Here is an 18,252-nt window from a genome sequence, read left to right on the forward strand (position 1 = left end):
GACACACATAGAGACACACACACAAGCAGATACGCACACACGCACACGCAGACAGACACGCACACGCAGACAGACACGCGCACACACACACACACACACACACACACACACACACACACACACACACACACACACACACACACACACACACACACACACCCTGTGCTACTGAGCAAGATACAGAGCTAGACGAGGTAACAGGCAGATGATGTGTTCCCAGTCATAATGGTGTTTGTGTTTAAGCCGGTTTAAAGGCTTGTCTTCTGCTCACAGTGAAGCTGAAGGATTTCTCAGTCCCAAAACTTAAACACCGGCTGTAAAATTCTCCTGTACGGCACCGGGAAACAACACAATGTACAAAGTTGAACAAAGCTTTGCTATCAAGAGGACACATCAAACTGAGGAGAGGAGAGGAGCGGAGAGGAGAAAATGGAAATGAGGAAGGGAAAGGTGAATTGAGCAGAGCAAAAAGATAGAGAGGACAGACTAAATGAGGAGACTAAAGAGGAGGTGAATACAAACAGAAAAAAGGTGAAACAGGAGAGGAGAGAGAAGAGAAGAGAAGAGAAGAGAAGAGAAGAGAAGAGAAGAGAAGAGAAGAGAAGAGAAAAGAAGAGAGGATAATCATTGGAGAAAAATTATGGAAAGAGGAAGGAGAACTGAAGGAAAGATGAACAACATAGAGATGATGGGAGAGAGAGAGAGAGAGAGAGAGAGAGAGAGAGAGAGAGAGAGAGAGAGAGAGAGAGATGTTGAGTGATGTCATGTTGCTCTTCAGAACTCATTAGTAATGAGAGAGATGCTTCAAGGGCTCCCCCTAGTTATCCACCTAAACACTACATGAGTCGTGAGTCCTGAGCCAGTGATCAGAAACACACTGCACACACTCAACACCCTCCGAGTGCCTGAATGCACAGAACGAGTGTGAACTCTATCCATCTCTCCTCCCCTCTCCCTATGTATTAGAAATGCAGGTCACTTGTGTAACAAAAGCTTTGTGAAAGTAAAGAACTTGTTGACACACAAGCAGCTTTGACCCCGATAGCCAGCCGGGGCAGTTAAAAGCCCCTGATGTTAATGACAGCAATCATGCAACTGTTTCTCGGTATAAAGTGATCATCCATTAGACCACTTAGACCAATTTAAACACACACTCAGGTGTGTGTTTAATTCACAGTGACCTCACACTTTCAGCTCAGAGTGGAGAGCTGGAAGAGACTGATTAGGTCATATTTTAAAAGCATTTTTAATGTTTAACATGTTTCAGTGTGTGGCATTCTGGGAAAACCCTTCACATGCTGACAGTGTGGCAGTTCTTACTGTATAAAATTCAGACCTGAAATATATTTCTCTTTAACATGTTAATCAAACAGACAAAGCAGTGAAAATTCTGCTTACTCCTAAAACTGGAGTGATTTATAATTGTTTTTTTTAAAATAAATTATGTAATAAATTATAAATACATATATATATATATATATATATATATATATATATATATATATATATATATATATATATATATATATATATATATATATATATATATATAACTATAACAAAACTTCTTGCTTATATCTGTTTCACAGCTCACGAGGTTCAAGTTTATCTAAGGAAACTGTTTATATTCTTGACATATTTCCATCATCACTTTTTTTTTTTTAATGTTTTCCTGGAAGAATTACCACCTAGCTAAATTCCTGTCTGCTGGAATTAGGTAGCTTTGATGCTTGGGATCTCCTAATCTGATCATATTATATCTTATTTCTACAGAACTGGAGATTCTGGTTCATCTAAACAGGATTTGAAAACTATCACTGAGTCTTTTTCCAATTCTCTGCCTTCTACAGCCTCTGATTACTGTTCCTACCTGAAACACAGAGAACCTGGTGTGATTTTCTGCTGTTCTAGTCAATCCACCTCAAAGTTCTACATGCTCTTCTTTTAGGGAGGCAGCTCGCAAAAGTAAAAAGGGCTTCTTTGAATTACTGGGGCCTTTTTTCAGCTAATCCCTGACATCCATCCATCCATCCATCCATCAATCAACCAATCAATCAATCCCTTCCTTCCATCTATTCTTTCTTACTTCCTTTCATCATTCCTTCCTTCCATCATTCTATCTTTCCATCCTTCCTTCCATTCTCTTTTTTAATTGCTTCCTTCTAGACTTCCTTCTTTGATATAATCTTTTCCTCACTCACTCACTCACTCACTCACTCACTCACTCACTCACTCACTCACTCACTCACTCACTCACTCACTCACTCACTCACTCACTCACTCACTCACTCACTCACTCACTCACTCACTCACTCACTCTTTTATTGACATACAAACATTATTCTGGAACATTTTATTTTGTTAAGAAACTTAACACTTGGATTTTTTTTTTTAAGTGACCCAATAAGAACGATCAGACCATTGAATGTTGCTCTGAGTGAAATCTATAATTGTGTTAGTACAACCAGGGCTGCTTCTGCAAGTCTAATGAGATTTCACATTTGCACATTTTCACGAAAGCCAAAAATCCCATGCTTTGTCTGGTCAGATACTTTTAGCTCAGGGAGAACAAAGCAGAATACAACAAAAAAAGCAAAAGCTATTACAGCTATTACAACAAGCTTCAAAACATTTGTCAATATGCATGTATGGGCTTAATCTCAAGGCAGGGTTCTTATCCCTTTTTTTTTATCCCCCTTTATGCTGTTTTCTTGCTAACATTTAAAGATCATTAAATGGTATCAATAAACACGAGAACAAAATGTAACAAAAAAGTCTAAAACAGCAAAATCTCTTTTTTAAAGTTTATCATAATTACAATTTACAAGTTTGTGATTTGTAGTAGACGCTAAGGTGTAATTCCATGTTATAGTATTGAGTCTTTTCTTGGCAATTTACCAGCATATCTGAGGACAATTTTGAGATTCTCGATATATTTTCACCATATTTCCATTGTCACTGTTTTTCAGTGTTTGCCTGAGAAAAATTAACACCTAGGTAAATTCCTGGCTGCGGTTATCGTGTAGTTTTCAAGCTTGGCATTCATGCTTTTGCAGTTACCAACAAATAGTGTTCTCACAAGCGTAAGTGCTTAAACGGTGCGTGTAATCCCAGCCAAAAGTATTTCACCACACCAAAGGACTGAAACTGGTGCATTTCTTACTTTTCCTGTTGTGTGCACTTAGTAGATTTGTTCTCACGCTGTGCAGGACATGTTAACATGTAGATTAGCCTTTTTGGTTCTAACCCTCAGATCAGACGATGTATTTCTCCCATTACAAATTTTGTGTTCTTATATAAATTCCCATCATGCATAATCACAGTGGAAACAGAAGTAGAATTTACTGTAGGATGTTCAGCATCACTAAATACAAACAAATAACTCTGGTCCTCCTTGTGTGTTATTTTCTATAAGGATTTCTGTAATAAATAAATATAGAAAAAGTTTTTGAATTGCTGCCAAATCACTGACTACTGGCAGATCCGTGCATATTGATGGCTTTAGTGAATCAGGTCCACAGATAGCATGTTTTACTCAAGAAGGCCTCAGAGTGTATGTAGTAGAAAGCTGGAGCGGTCGCTTTGGGAGAACAGTGTCTTTTCTGAACCGTGGTGATAATGACCCACTGTAGGAGGTTCAGCTCAGTGTGAACAAGCACAAAAGTCCACTGCGTCTGCCTCCGTTAAACTGAAAAACTCCCCGAGCTCTGTATAGAGTGTGCTCAATCTCTGCAAGTGACACCCTCGATCTCAATAGGGAAATGGCAACCCACTGCTGGTGCTTTAGCTCAACACTGACCAGGCACAACATGTTCTGACTTTGTTCTCAACTCAGAATAAAGAGGATTTCTTTCTCCAGGAGGTTTGGGATTTCCGTATACAGTAGGTAGCATTTGATTGAATAAGAGAAATGGATGGATAATTATGTTATTTTAAGGAAAATGTAAATGATTAAGGTTTACAAAAAGTCATTGGTATAACAAGCTTAGATGAACACATACGATTCTAAAGAGAAGTAAAGCCATTGAGTTAAGGTTAGAAATTCGATATATAACTTAATGAATGAATGCGTAAATGATTGTCACCATCCAATCATAAAGATCAGATTTCAATTTTTTCCTGAAGTGAGCTGTCCTGATGTGTTTCTTTGTAGTTAGTTGGTTAAAGTGGATTATGTTCAGAAGGTTTCATGGTTTAAGGAGAAAGGGAAAGTTGTGAGCGTGCACTGTACATGTACTGTATAGCTGGATAAGATAGTTAGCGAGCTTGTTCAGCAAATGAATGCACGAGACATTTTAGACACCTGGTAAGACACACAGAATTTTTTGACCTCTGGTTCTGAACATCTGCGAGGTCCTGATAAGGTTTGTTGATGACTACAACGTTGCTGCTTTAAATATGTATCTAAGCATGCATATTCATGTGAACTATGGAAATCACCCATCCATTTTCTGTAGCGCTTATCCTACACAATCGCGGGAAACATGCAGTCTATTCCTGGGCACTCAGGGAACAAGGCAGGAGATACGCCGAATAGGGCATCAATTCATCACAGAGCACAGGCTCACACACACACAATTACACACTACAGACAATTTAAAGATGGCAAATCAGCCCTCAAGGCATGTCTTTGGACTGAGGAGGAAACCTAAACACCCAGAAGAAACACAGTGCACAAGGAGAAAGGCAAACATCTTAACCACTAAACCACTGTGCCCCATTTAGGGAATGAATACACTTTCGTTTCTGAGAGTCGGCCCGAGGGAACATCCAACATCCTAATTTGAATTTGAATTTCCTGTCATTAAATCAAGCTGTCCGTCAAACAAAAAGAGGTGTATGAAAATTATGAAGTATAGAAAATTCACAGTTAAATCTGAACATCTGGGGAAAATCTGTCTATAAAATCTTAGTGTGGGAAGTCAGGAAAAATATTTCAAACAGGGCTACAGAAGGCACAAAAGGTATGAACAGCCTTCTGCTGCAGATTTCAGTGTTTATTCAGTGTATATATGCTGAGAATTGAGGATTTCTATTACATCTCTTCCTCAGTAAAGCATCTTCATGCGTGCTCAGGTCTCGCTGGTGTCATCCATATGCATTTGTGTGTTTAAAAAAATATATATATCACCTTTCTGCTAGCCTTACATCTGTTTCCTGTGTGTAAATAGTGATTCATTCATATATCTGGGGATGTAATCTAAGCTGTATGTATAAATCAGGTTTCATCACAGCTGAATCTTCTTTAAAAGAAAAATATGACCAATTCAAAAAGATGACTATGGTGACGATGATGATGAAGATGATGACACAGCACAGCTTCATGTGCCGGTTTGTGTGTGTTATCTGTAGACAACTTTGATGCAGTATGTCTCCTCGTTTTTATCCTCCAGGTCATTGATGAAGATGAGGATCTCCTCGGTACCTGCGCTCTGACTGGGAGCAAAACGCAACCCGATGTTGTAGCTCGCACCTCCTTCAACCTGCATTCACAAAGACAACCACACACAAACACACAAAAGCTTAAAAAATCATCTAACCACACGCAAACAGACCACATTTAAGATAAATGTGACTTATGGGAAAAAAGCAACAAAAACAAAAACACAAAACTCAGGAAGTTCAACAGCTTGTATATATTGTATGAGCCTGATTCTGTAGAGCTCCTCTGTAGCAGTTTATCACATAAACACATGCATTTATGTAAATGATTGTGCTAAAGACATCTTGTGGGGCCACAGAGAGCTAGACAAGTAGTTTGGAAAGTTTTGATAGAAACATAATGTTAAAGATTATGTTAGTAATGTTAAAGAAATGATCGTTCCTGGTCAGAGACACGTGTACTTCCAGTTAAAACCAGATGGCTCTCAGAGCAGAGGTGTGGTGAGAAAGTCATGTCACATGAGTGGGTGGGGTTTTTTAACACAGGAACTTGGATATGAAGTCACGTGACAAAGAAAGGCCACTTTCCTTAGCATGGGGATGTGACCATCCATCCATCCATTAGAAGCTGCCATATGTAGGTCACAAGACAAAGGTCATGTTCATGAACATGGGAAAGTGATCTTTCTTTCTTTCTTTCTTTCTTTCTTTCTTTCTTTCTTTCTTTCTTTCTTTCTTCCTTCCTTCCTTCCTTCCATCCGTCCATCCATCCATCCATCCATCCATCTGTTCATCCATTGATTCGTTTATCCATCCATCCATCCATCCATCTTTATAAGCTGCCACATGAAGGCCTTCCTTCCCTCCTTCATCCATCTCTCCATTCATTTATTCATTTGTCAATCCATCCATCCATCCATATATGGTGCTACATGAAGGCCTTCCTTCCTTCATCCATCTCTCCATTCATTCATTCATTCATTCATTCGTCCATCCATCCATTCGTTCATCCAACCATCCATCCATCCATCCATCCATCCATCTTTATAAGCTGCTACATGAAGGCCTTCCTTCCTTCCTTCATCCATCTCTCCATTCATTCATTCATTTCTTCTTCCATCCATCCGTGCATTAATCTATCCACCCAACAATCCATTTATCCATCCATCTTCAGAATTTAAGATTTTTGAAAATAAATAGCAAATAGAAAATTATTACATTAGATTTTTTTGTTTTTAGATATATTGTTAGCAAATATAGAATATAATGATTTTCAGAGTGTGCAGAGTTTCAGTTGGAGTGAGCTTGATTAGGATTAAAAAAAGCAGTCATGCTACCATCTGTTTCAAAGGTCTTATTTTTAGACATGATGTAATGTTTCAGCATTAAAGCTAACTGTTGTACCATTCAGTCATGTTATCTGAACATTCAGTCATGTTATCTGCACATTCAGTCATGTTATCTGCACATTCAGTCATGTTATCTGAACATTCAGTCATGTCATCTGAACATTTGAAATTTCTTATCTAGCAACTTTACTATGATACGTTATAGTTGTAGAGATTTCTGTAGCCACTCTGTCTGTCTCTCTTACAGTAGATCCAATGGCTGGCTGAGACAGACTGCACTGTACTCTGGATTTATACGGTAATCTCCTCAAAACATACAGCCATATTGATTTTTTTGTTTCTTCAGCTCAGCAACTAGTTTATGATGACACAGTTATTCCCTCTCGAAAGAAAGAAAGAAAAAAAAAAAACAACAACAACAAATCAACAAATACACCTTGAAAAAAATACCATAAATTTTCTGGAAGGGAATGAAATTGAAGCAGCGTTGACCAGTTGGAGAAACGGCCGAGGCTCTTTTCTTTCTTTATGAGTTTCACCGTTTTTATTTGATGCATACGCATGATTCATTCGTTTCGATCATCCCTGTCTGCACAGTATTTCACACTGCCCAGGTGTTTATGCTTTCAGACACTGTGCACATATGCAGTCATGAGACACGGTGAGCGCCTGAGCAAATCAACGGAAGCAGTCAGTGATGAAATTAACATTTTTCCCATTAGCAATATCCTTCCTGGAAGAAAGTAATGAGTTATAATATCCTGACCCTGTAGGCAATAGAGGTTATGAAAGATGTTCGGGTGACTTCTGTGAGCGCTGTAAAGGGTGACTGGAGTGCACGCTGCCTGTAAATGATGCTAAAGCAATTTATCAACAGAGCTTAATTAAAATCTTGTATATATAGCACTTAATGCTAGAGGTATCATCCTTTTCTCTGTAGGGAATAGCTATGGAGGTAGTGACCTGTTTTTTTCCCATGGTTCACACCCAAAAAACCCACAAAATACTATATCTCACCGGAGGAAACCTATGGGCCACGAACATTGTTAAATAACTTTCCTATGTAATCTCTAAAGCTTTCAGAAATTACAGGCAGCCTCGACAGTGGAAAAATAATGGATAGGAGTTTAAACTTTAGCAATAAAGTGACTTTCCCCAAGTCATTTGTCTGATCTACGTCCCCTGCTCCCTTCCTCACGCTACCTTTATGAAAGCTTGGTCCATTTTGTGTTGCTGGAAAGAGTGCCACGTCTTTTCCCATTTCCTTTCTTTATGAGATTCAGCACTTTTATTTGACCCATAACATTGCTTGGGGACTTAATGTGTTCAGTAGTGACAGCGCTGATATGCTGCATGCCATGTGTGCTTTCCTAAAACTTATACTACTGAAATACAAATCAAAAAAGCAACTGTACTAGACTTTTCAACTAGTTTTTTTTAGACTAGACATTGAACTAGTGGATGGCAAAAAAAATGTGAGGTGAGGTGCAAAAAAATGTCCACCTTAGAATATTTATTTATAAAATAAGAGAATATTGGAATGTACTATCGTGATGTCATCTAAGCCCATAACATGTTATGCCATTTGGCAGACACTGTTATCTAAAGCAATTTACATTTTTATCGCATTTTATACAACTGAGCAATTGAGGGTTTTGCTCAGAGACTCAGCACTGGCCGCTTTGTGGACCTGGGTTTCAAACTGACAACCTTCTGATGTGTAGTCCAACACTTTAATCACTAAGCTACCACTTCCCCAGATTCAACATTCCCCCATTACTCCCTTATCCATAGGAACTTAAAACAATCTCATTTTATACAACTGAGGCTTAAGGGCCTTGCTCAGGGGCTCAGCAGAAGTGGCTTGGTGGACCTGGGGTTTGAAATCACAACCTTCCAATCAGAAGTCCAGTACCTTAAGCTACTGTACCACATTCCCTGAATTCCCATAATCGTAACAGAATAGATATTATTAATACATTTCGATATGTCGTTAGTTCTGTAGCAGCTTTATTCTGGTCAGGGTAAGGAGGATCTAGAGCCTGTTCTGGGCTCACTAGGACCTAGCAAGGATGGGATACACCCTGGATAGGATGCCAGAGCATTGAAGGCTAACATGCATACATTCCTGTAGAGCCAAATTCATATAACCGATCGATGTAATTGCAAGTTTTCAGTGTGTGGGAGAGAAAATGAAGAACCCAGAGGAAGCCACATGGGTATGGAGAGAACATGAAAAATTCCACACAGACAGCTACCCAAGTACGGGATCAAACAAGGAGGTGTGAGACGGCAAGACGTGCTTTTCACTGATCCCTCAGACAAATGAGCACAAAGATTCACCTCGACAACCTGTCAATCACATAAGCCTAAGCCCTTTGCTCAAGATCACATCCCGATCTTTGACTCTTCGATAGAACAAAGCCAAAGAACAAAGAAGTTCTTGAAAAAAAACGATGGTAATAAACAAGCAAAGCTCAACGTCAACGACAGTAAAAAAAAAAAAAAAAGATGCCTCTGATGCCAATAGGTTTAGTGCTTCTTGTTACTAATTTATATTTCGCCTGCAAAACCCTTAAAATATACTTCAAACAGGAAGTGAGATATTGAAAAGAAACTCTTTCAGACATTCGACCTTGACCATGTTTGGATCAATTCTAAAATCTAGCCTGCTGGTTATATCGATATTTCCAGATCAATCTTAACATTTAACCACACGTTCTTGAAAAATCATGCTAATGAGGATCTTTGGTGGACACGGGGACATCCTGGAAACATAATATCTCTACCAGCAAGTGGTAGAGACTCTTTTTACCAGAGAGAAACATGGATTCTTTTGACAGGTCACACTACAGTGGAGTTTAATAGCTGATATGAAATCAGATACTCAGAGCTTCAACAATGACTAATTTAAGTAAATATTAGATCTTAGAGTTGCCAGATTTCATACTCTGTTGGTATTAAATTCTGTTTACTTTAAGGGTTTAAGAATGAAGATTTATCATCAACTGAGACAATCTGAGGTTTTAGCAATAACAATAAATAGATCTATATTCAATAAACTTAATGGTATTATATTTATTATGTAATAATCTTATAATAAGAAATAGAATGTTTTCTTTTTCAAGATCTCTTCACTTACTAAGCTGTCCTTTTTTGCAGCAAGATGATCAGAATAACAAATACTACAGAATGCAGTTTAAGATCAGATTTGCTTTAAATTTGTCTATAATAAAGTTTTCTAGCTGTTTTAAAATAGAAATATAACACACACACACACACACACAAACACACACACACAAACACACACACACACGCACACACTTACACACACACACTTACATGCACACATGCACACACACACACACACACACACACACACACACAAACACACACACACACACACACACACTTACATGCACACACTTACACACACACTCTTACATGCACACACACACACACACACACACACACACACACACACACACACACACACACACACACCACACACACACACACACACCTTAAGTTAGAATGGCTGACTGGCCATAACTTTCTGAACTGACAGCAACATGACAGGGAAGCAAACATGCCTCTGTGTGTTGACTGAATCCTGGGTGTTTTTGGTCCACATCATTTATTTTTGCTCTCATTTACAGAACCTCGGGTAGATAAAGGGAATGAAGTTTCTCACCTTAGCAGAATTTACTGACAGCTGATGGAATGTGAAAACTTGGCTAAATATTACAGAATGTTCTGACTTTACCGTTAACAAGCTAGTGCTTCATGGAAAAAAAAAAGTCTCCTAAGGCTTTTCATAGGTTTAGATCTCAGCAAACACGAGCTGCAAAATAACATCAGTGAAGACAGGTTGTCTAATGCAAAGTGCTTTATCTAACCTGAAACTTTTCCTCTTTGAACTGCAGCAGGTCTGGATGGTCCGAGCACAGCCTGAACCCTTTATTAGCAGGATAGGGATTGGTGAAGCTGATCTTCTTATTGCTGCCTCGTCCACCTTCTACAGGCACTTGGATCTCAAAGGCCTGCAGATGAGATGACATCCCGAAAAAAAGCAGACACAATTACAAAGTAAAGTTCACAGTATTCTTGTTAACACACAGAAGCTGTCAAAAGGGCTTGGTAATGCAATTTTTTAATACATTTCATAATACGTCATGTATTCTGGCAGGCTGTAAGAAAAGCAAGTGGAAGCTATAGAGATTTACACAATAGGATAAAGTGAAATGGGGTAGCACGATGACAGCTGAAGAGAGAGAGCTAGACACTGAGTATTGGTAAAAGAAACGATTAGAGGACCACACAATGGGTGTTATAAATAAAATGAACAGAAAATGAGTGTAAAAGATAAGTAGCAAGAAAGCTTAACAGAGTGAAGTTGGGTCAGAAAGAACGCAGACACGGTTAAGAGTAGACTTTAACATCTAAAAATCCCAGAGGCTCCATTTGGCTCAGCTCGATCTTCCTCTCCGTCATTCTCCGAGCTGCTCTGCCACACACAGGCAGATGAGGTGGCCGTGTTAAAGAGAGTTTTTATGTTCACTTACATTGTGTCACCATCTGTCCTTCAGGTAAATGGTGCCATTACTTCTGATAAATTTAAAGAACGTTATGTGTCACTTAACCACAGCCAAGTTAAAGTCGTATACACTCCCCTTGGCCAAATGCTACACGTCTACGTCTAAGTGTTAAGACATAATGGACAGTACAAGTGCATCCAGGAATTAATGGAAATTGTGTAGCGTCTAAAAGCTACTGTTCCTGTGGCTGAAAGCATTAATGACTCGTGTGTAAAAGCCTGGATGTGTAAACATCAGTCACACTGCAAGTGTTGAGCCACGATGGGCCTAATTCAAATTACTGGAACATATAAAGAAATCATACCAAAATATTAAAACAGCAATACGAAATCTACTGTATGCTTCACGTTCATCGTAAGTGGCCTTTAATTTGGCAGCAACATAATCAGGATTCGACCGATACTGGAACGATTGATGCACCACAACTGAAGTGACCATTTGGAAGATTATTTTTTCTTATAGGGTTAAAAACATTATTTTAGATTTCCGGTCATTTGATTTAATTAATTAATAATAATAATAAAAAAATAATAATTAAAGAGAGCAACAGATCATATAAACTAAACAAAATTTCATTTAGCCTATCTGCAAAAAAACAACACAAGAAAAAAACAAAAAAAAAAAAAACAAAGTAAGCATTACATTGAAGAAGAACTGTGGCAAATCCATTAAAATATTATACTTGTCAGCAGACATTTTTGTGAAATGTATTTTTCACAGTGTTTCTATACATAGTACACAGTACTGTACTTAAAGCAAGTAGACTTTAAATGTCATTTAATGAAGGAAAAGATGTGAAAAATTCACTTCTGCAGATGAAATGTGCTATAATTTAGACATCCCATTTTTCCTGTGGCTGATTCTCAAACTGCTGTTCTACTGGGTACAGTATATAGTGCACTATTTAGGGTATATAGAGATATTTAAAGGTTTCACTCTATGCAGCGAGTATGTAGGTACAGGAAACCATTCGGATTCTGGTCTAAGACAGAGCCACTAGATGTGGTAAAAGTCATTTTTCCGTTATTTACTGCAATGGTTTGATTAAATTTGTATTCTGTACAGTTGTAAGCATTCTTGGATATTTCATTTATTGAGCTGGCTTCCTGAAAGTATTTATTTGTAAAAGTTGACATCCTGTGTGGACTTTCATGGCTGACGTGAAAGTGTTAAATAACAGGTTTAGAACAATAAAGAAGTCATTACCCGTGAAATAACAGGCTGCCTGCAGGTGAGGCACAGAAGCCAGGATGCCACCAGCTGCCTCGTGTCCACATCCACCACATTAAGGTAGCGGAAACAGTTCCCAGAGTGCAGAGCCTTCACTCCCAGCCTAATGTCCTGCACACACAGAGCAGGAAGCGCAAACACTCCCTCTGGGTCCACCTGGAACACACACACACGCACGCACACACAAACGCACACACACACACACACACACAAACAATAAAAATCAAAAATAAACTTTCATTCTCACAATTCTCAAATTATCTACTTTTACAGTATTTTCTTAAAAAAAACAACAAATAAATAAAAAATGATCTACACCCCTAAAACAATGTAATAAATAAATAAAACAAATGTCCTGTTTCCTTGGGGTATAAATATGATGTTATTGTAGCAAAACAAACAAACAAACAAACAAACAAACAAACAAATAAATAAATAATACTTTGAACAAAGTGACAAATGGATGTTATTTTCTAGTAATAAGACCTATGACCACATCCAGTATCATTATTTTTTTATTTAAATATTATTAAATATGTTTATCGGTATAGCATTGTAGTGTTTACAGCTGTCTGTGTATTTAGAACATTTTATTAGAGTTTTGTTGGCATCGCTACATGCAAATCAGAAGCCTCTGAAATAAAAAAACAATTTTTAACATAACATTTTTTTTTAACAGTAAATTTCACACTGTCAATTGTCGTTACATCATGGGCCTCTGGTTAAGTTTTGCAAGTAATGGATACTGAAAATCTTACTGCAGAGAGCACAAGCTATGTGCTGTGATTTAGTAATTAAGTGATTTTATACTTAAAACTATCAAAAGAAATGAAAGCGTTTTAATATCAAAGAGCTCTGAGTAGCTTCTCTAACAGGCCTGGGAAACGCTTCTCCTACAGTACATGTACTGCTGTCCGTTATTACAGTTTTCACAGCTATGGAGTAAATATAAAGCTTTAGAGAGTTGTGAATCGGCTACCTTCTAGCTGGCATATATATGTATATATATATATATATATATATATATATATATATATATATATATATATATATATATATATATATATATACACACACACAATGTACATACACACATTCACAGAGCACTTTATTTAGAACACTATTGTAATAATCGCTTAGTTCTCAAAAAAGTGTGGAATCCATGAGAATTAGGTCAAGGCAAGAAGCTTTTATTGTCATTTCAACCATACAGTATGTAGCTGATGCAGTTTACAGTGAAATTCTTTCCGCAGATTTTTCAGGAGCACGTTTCACGCTGTGAATCCTCTCTTCTAGAACATCTTAAAGGGGTTTTAATAGATTCAGATCTGAAGAACAATGAACTCCTTGTCATGTTCAGGAAACCAGTTTGAGGCAAGGTTTGCTTTGTGACATGGCTCATTAACCTGCTGGAAGAAGCCATTAGAATTTCAGCAGCAGTACTCAGGTATTATTGGGTCCAAACTGGTTAGAAAATATTCCCCACACCATTACACCACCTCCACCAGCCTGGATTATTGACACAAGGCAGGTTGGGTCAAAAGATTCTTGCTGTTGGTGCCAAATTCGGACCGTCAATGTGACTGAGCTGAAATTGAGATTCATCAGACCAAGCTGCATTGTCCGGTCTTCAACTGTCCGGTTTTGTCCACCGCAGCCTCAGCTTTCTGTTCTAGGCCGACAGAATTGGAACCTGATCTTACGGTCGTCTGCTGTTGTGGCCCGTCCGCCTCATAGATAACGAGACATACTGTATCGTGCATGAGATGTTGTCTTTTGAGTTTCAGAGTTCTTATCTGAATTAATTTTGCCTTTCTCGCAGCTTGAACCAGTCTTTTCTGGTTGTTTTTTTACCACTCTCACCAGCACAGCGTTTTCGTCCTCTCATCCTCCTGCTTACTGGACGTTTTCTATTAAGCGCAACATTCTAACTGAACTCTAGAGATTGTTGAAAATCCCAGGAGATCAGTCATTATAAAAATATATCAAAATAGTCCTCCTGGGACCAACAAAAATCACATAGGACAGATTTCTCCCCTCATTCTCATGGTTAATGTGAGCATGACCTAAATCTGCTGCGGGATCTGCGTGATTTTACGCATTTCACTGCTGTCTAATAAAATAATTGTATGAATGAGGAATTGTACAGGTGTTCCTAATAAAGTGCTCAGTGAGTCTACCGTACATGACTACCCATTTATTAAGCATAAACGCATAGTACTTCAATACAGAAACAAAGAAAAATAAAGTAGGATTTATAGATTGAGTTAATTAGGTTTCTGTACAGCAGGGAATTATAATTAGGGCTAAATGAATTCAGCGAGTGATTGTTCTAGTGATTATTGTTTGTATATTAAAGTGATTATGTTCATCTCATGTCAAACTTCATGCTGGTTTGCACTGACAGATTGAAAGATCAGATGCTAAATAAGTGCTATAACATCAGCATAACCTAGAAAATTCCCACCGAATAAAGGACTGTTCTTGTTTTTCATCTCTGAATGTTTTCATTTCACCTCAGTCTTGCCTCATTGTGTCAGTCTTCTATTATTATTATTTTTTTATTTAATTTGGTGCTAAATAAATAGGGACAGAGCCCCAAAGAACGAGTCACAACTCGCTGTTGCCCTTTGATCCCACCGTGTGTACCTGCAGCTCCAGAGGGTGGGAGGTGTAGCACTTGACCTTGCGGATGCTCTGTGTGCCACGCAGTACCAGGGAGTGCCAGCTGAGAGAACCACACACACAGCTAACGTCCATTTTTTGTAGGTAATGCATGTACACCTGCCACGTTTGAGTGGGAGAAGCCAGCCAGGGATCACTGTCCAACACACGCACACACACACACACACCCACACACACACACACACACACACACACACACACACACACACACACACACACACACACACACACACACACACACACAAACCACTTATTCATAGCTCTATATCTACCATTAACCACTAACGAATACAATCTTATACAGTGGAGCACTTTCATCACCCTGCACCAACCATCCTTTCTGCATGGAAATGAAATTTAAATCTTTCTTTTTAATTGGTGTTGATTTTAAACCAAAAATATATCATTTCTTTATGCTATTCCCTTTAAATTTATTGTATAATCTTTATTGTTAAATTTATTGTATAATCTTTATTGTTGATTGGCAGAGTTTATTTCTTCCATATAAAGGTATGACTCACTCTGAATCATATTCAGTCATTTTATATTGAAATATTTGTTACGTCTTTGGTGATTATGGTGCCAATTTTGGTTGATGATTTACTTTCTGATTTATTTAAAAAGAAACAAAAAACAATCAACTGTCAGCTTCTGCTCCTAAAAAAATGGGCAAAAGTATATAGACTTGTAACCATGACACACACATGTGGGTCTTCCTCACATCTGGATGACGATGTTCAATGTGCACATACAGGTGTGATGGCCAAGTGTCCAGAAACCTTTGACCATATAGTGTACTTCAATAATATCAGAAATACTTTGTGTACAATCAAAATGACATGGAAAAGGGTGTTTAGTTTTTATTAAACACCTAGCTTACAGGATAGAATAAACTGGTAAGGGTGTGAGTTTATTAAAACATTTGATTGTGTAAAGACGCTTAGATCCTTGCTAGCCAAGTGTGATTGTCACCCACAGTGAATGGATCAAGTTGTTAGATAGTTATTAGAAGTAAAACAGACATAATACTAATCACATCCTGTCTGTCAAAATATTTGTGATGTCTTATCTTATCTAATCAAACTAATATTAGATTAGATATTATTTAGTTTAGATTTATTAGATCATCAAACTAATATTAGATTAGGACAGAAATGATTTGTTTTTATAAAAAATCTGATCATTTCTTTTTTTTTTTTTTTTTGCGTTTTTTCACTTTTCGTATTCAATTCTTTTTAGTTCAAAAATTATCAGTGTTATTAAAATGTACTTCGACTTCAGTGTACGAATCAGGAAATAATGAATGTATTAATGACTGTAATTGGATTGTATTTCCATTACTGTTCTAAAATGTTTAGTGAGCGATGAACAGGAGACAGGATTTCCTTTAACGGCGTGTCATGATGCTGTTTATTCCATATCCATGACTGAGAAATGTCTAACTCTGGCTGTGATGAATAAATGAATATTGCAACATGATGCAATCAGACAGTAAATGAGAAACCTTGATTAAGCAAAATGACATTAATCACACAAGCAGGGATTAATCAAGGATGCAGCAGCTACATGTAGTCATGCCCACTCACACTCATGCATATATACAGTACCACCACAAACCCCCAACACCCCCTTCAGACACACACACACCCGAAGAGAAACAACACATACTCGAATACGCTGATGACGAATGTCTTAATCTGTGGACTGGGAGCTCCTTGCACTTTCAGATAAATGTCCTGAGGTTCTCCTGGGGCCTGTAGTGCATTAAAACATAATAATCAGCTTATTTATTGAACTAATTAACTCACCGATTATAATACAAGAACAAGCCATTTCAGCATAGCAGTTTTAATGAACATTGTTAGTGCGCCAAATATTGGTGAATTAATAAAGAGTTTCCTCTCAGTCTCACTGGCGATTAGTCTGAGAGCTGCAATGTGATTGGCTCACCGTGGCGATGACCTGGCAGATCACATTGGGGTCACTGCAGCGCACCTGGAGCCTGGAACCAGCATCTGTGTGTAGGGGTGTGCGTGTGTGCGTGTGTGTGTGTGTGTGTGTGTGAGAGAGAGAGAGAGGGAGAGAGAGAGAGAGAGAGAGAGAGAGAGAGAGAGAGAGAGAGAGAGATGTGGTCTTTAGTTCAGTAATGGTAAAAAGAAACAACATTGTAAATATGTACAAGTCAGAAACAGAACCTGAGAAAGCAAGCAACAGAAAAAGAAAGTGTGTGTGTGTGTGTGTGTGTGTGTGTGTGTGTGTGTGTGTGTGTGTGTGTGTGTGTGTGTTTGTGTGTTGGAACTGTAAGGCTAATAATGAGCAACACCTGGTGTGCCAGGTTCAGCAGGAGGCAGCCGGATGGCTTTCTTAAAGAAGGAGAGCTCGGGCTGATAGAAGCGAAAGGTCTGGTCGACGATGTGGGGAGTCGGCTCCACTCTCACCTGGCAGACGGCCAGCGGCTGACTGTCCGCTGCTCGGAAAAACACCTGCACGATGAGTAGAAGCAGAACAGGGGGTGTACATGTAAAGTACATTTACCACTTATTTACTAATTATTAAAATGCATACTATTTAAAAAAACAAAAACAAAAAAAAAACAAAACAAAGGTAAAGACCAATCAGATTCATCTTCATCTCATCTCTGTTCTCCAGGTCATGGGGATGAAATCTCTGAAGGTCTTTAGAGCCTATGCTTAACTGGTTCACAGGGACTTGTATAGCTTCACATAATTATAATCTAATCCTGATAATAATTGTCTTTTAACAAAATGTTCTGTCAGAAGATTTGTGGAAGGAGTCTCCAGTGTGAGGAGATCGTCCACTGTAGTAGAATCTTCTACCAGTTTTCCAGCAATACTTTTTCTTCAAAAATGAGAAGAAAACACTGAATGCAACTGTAAATGGCTTAATATTAGAATGTGCTGTTCTTTGATGCATGAATATGTTATAAATCTCGTCACAAAGCACAGATTTATAAGAGTCATCCCGCTAGCACATAATAACCCAGTTTT

At 38.1% G+C, this 18,252-nt stretch overlaps 1 protein-coding gene across 3 annotated transcripts in view; it reads right to left on the reverse strand.

The window, feature by feature from the left end:
- Positions 1 to 2,338: 2,338 nt before the first annotated feature.
- The window catches only part of nphp4 (nephronophthisis 4), a 169,421-nt gene continuing 153,507 nt past the window's right edge, over positions 2,339 to 18,252 (reverse strand). For all 3 annotated transcript variants that reach the window (XM_047799914.1, XM_047799912.1, XM_047799915.1), the window contains 7 exons: positions 17,568 to 17,727; positions 17,195 to 17,259; positions 16,913 to 16,998; positions 15,209 to 15,380; positions 12,536 to 12,715; positions 10,631 to 10,774; positions 2,339 to 5,483 (listed from right to left, as the gene is read on the reverse strand). In XM_047799914.1, the coding sequence (XP_047655870.1) occupies positions 5,343 to 5,483; positions 10,631 to 10,774; positions 12,536 to 12,715; positions 15,209 to 15,380; positions 16,913 to 16,998; positions 17,195 to 17,259; positions 17,568 to 17,727 (948 nt within the window). In that variant the 3' untranslated portion in view covers positions 2,339 to 5,342. The remainder of the gene's footprint in view (positions 5,484 to 10,630; positions 10,775 to 12,535; positions 12,716 to 15,208; positions 15,381 to 16,912; positions 16,999 to 17,194; positions 17,260 to 17,567; positions 17,728 to 18,252) is intronic.

The sequence above is a fragment of the Tachysurus fulvidraco genome, chromosome 14 (assembly GCF_022655615.1).
Source record: "Tachysurus fulvidraco isolate hzauxx_2018 chromosome 14, HZAU_PFXX_2.0, whole genome shotgun sequence".
NCBI lineage: Eukaryota > Metazoa > Chordata > Actinopteri > Siluriformes > Bagridae > Tachysurus > Tachysurus fulvidraco.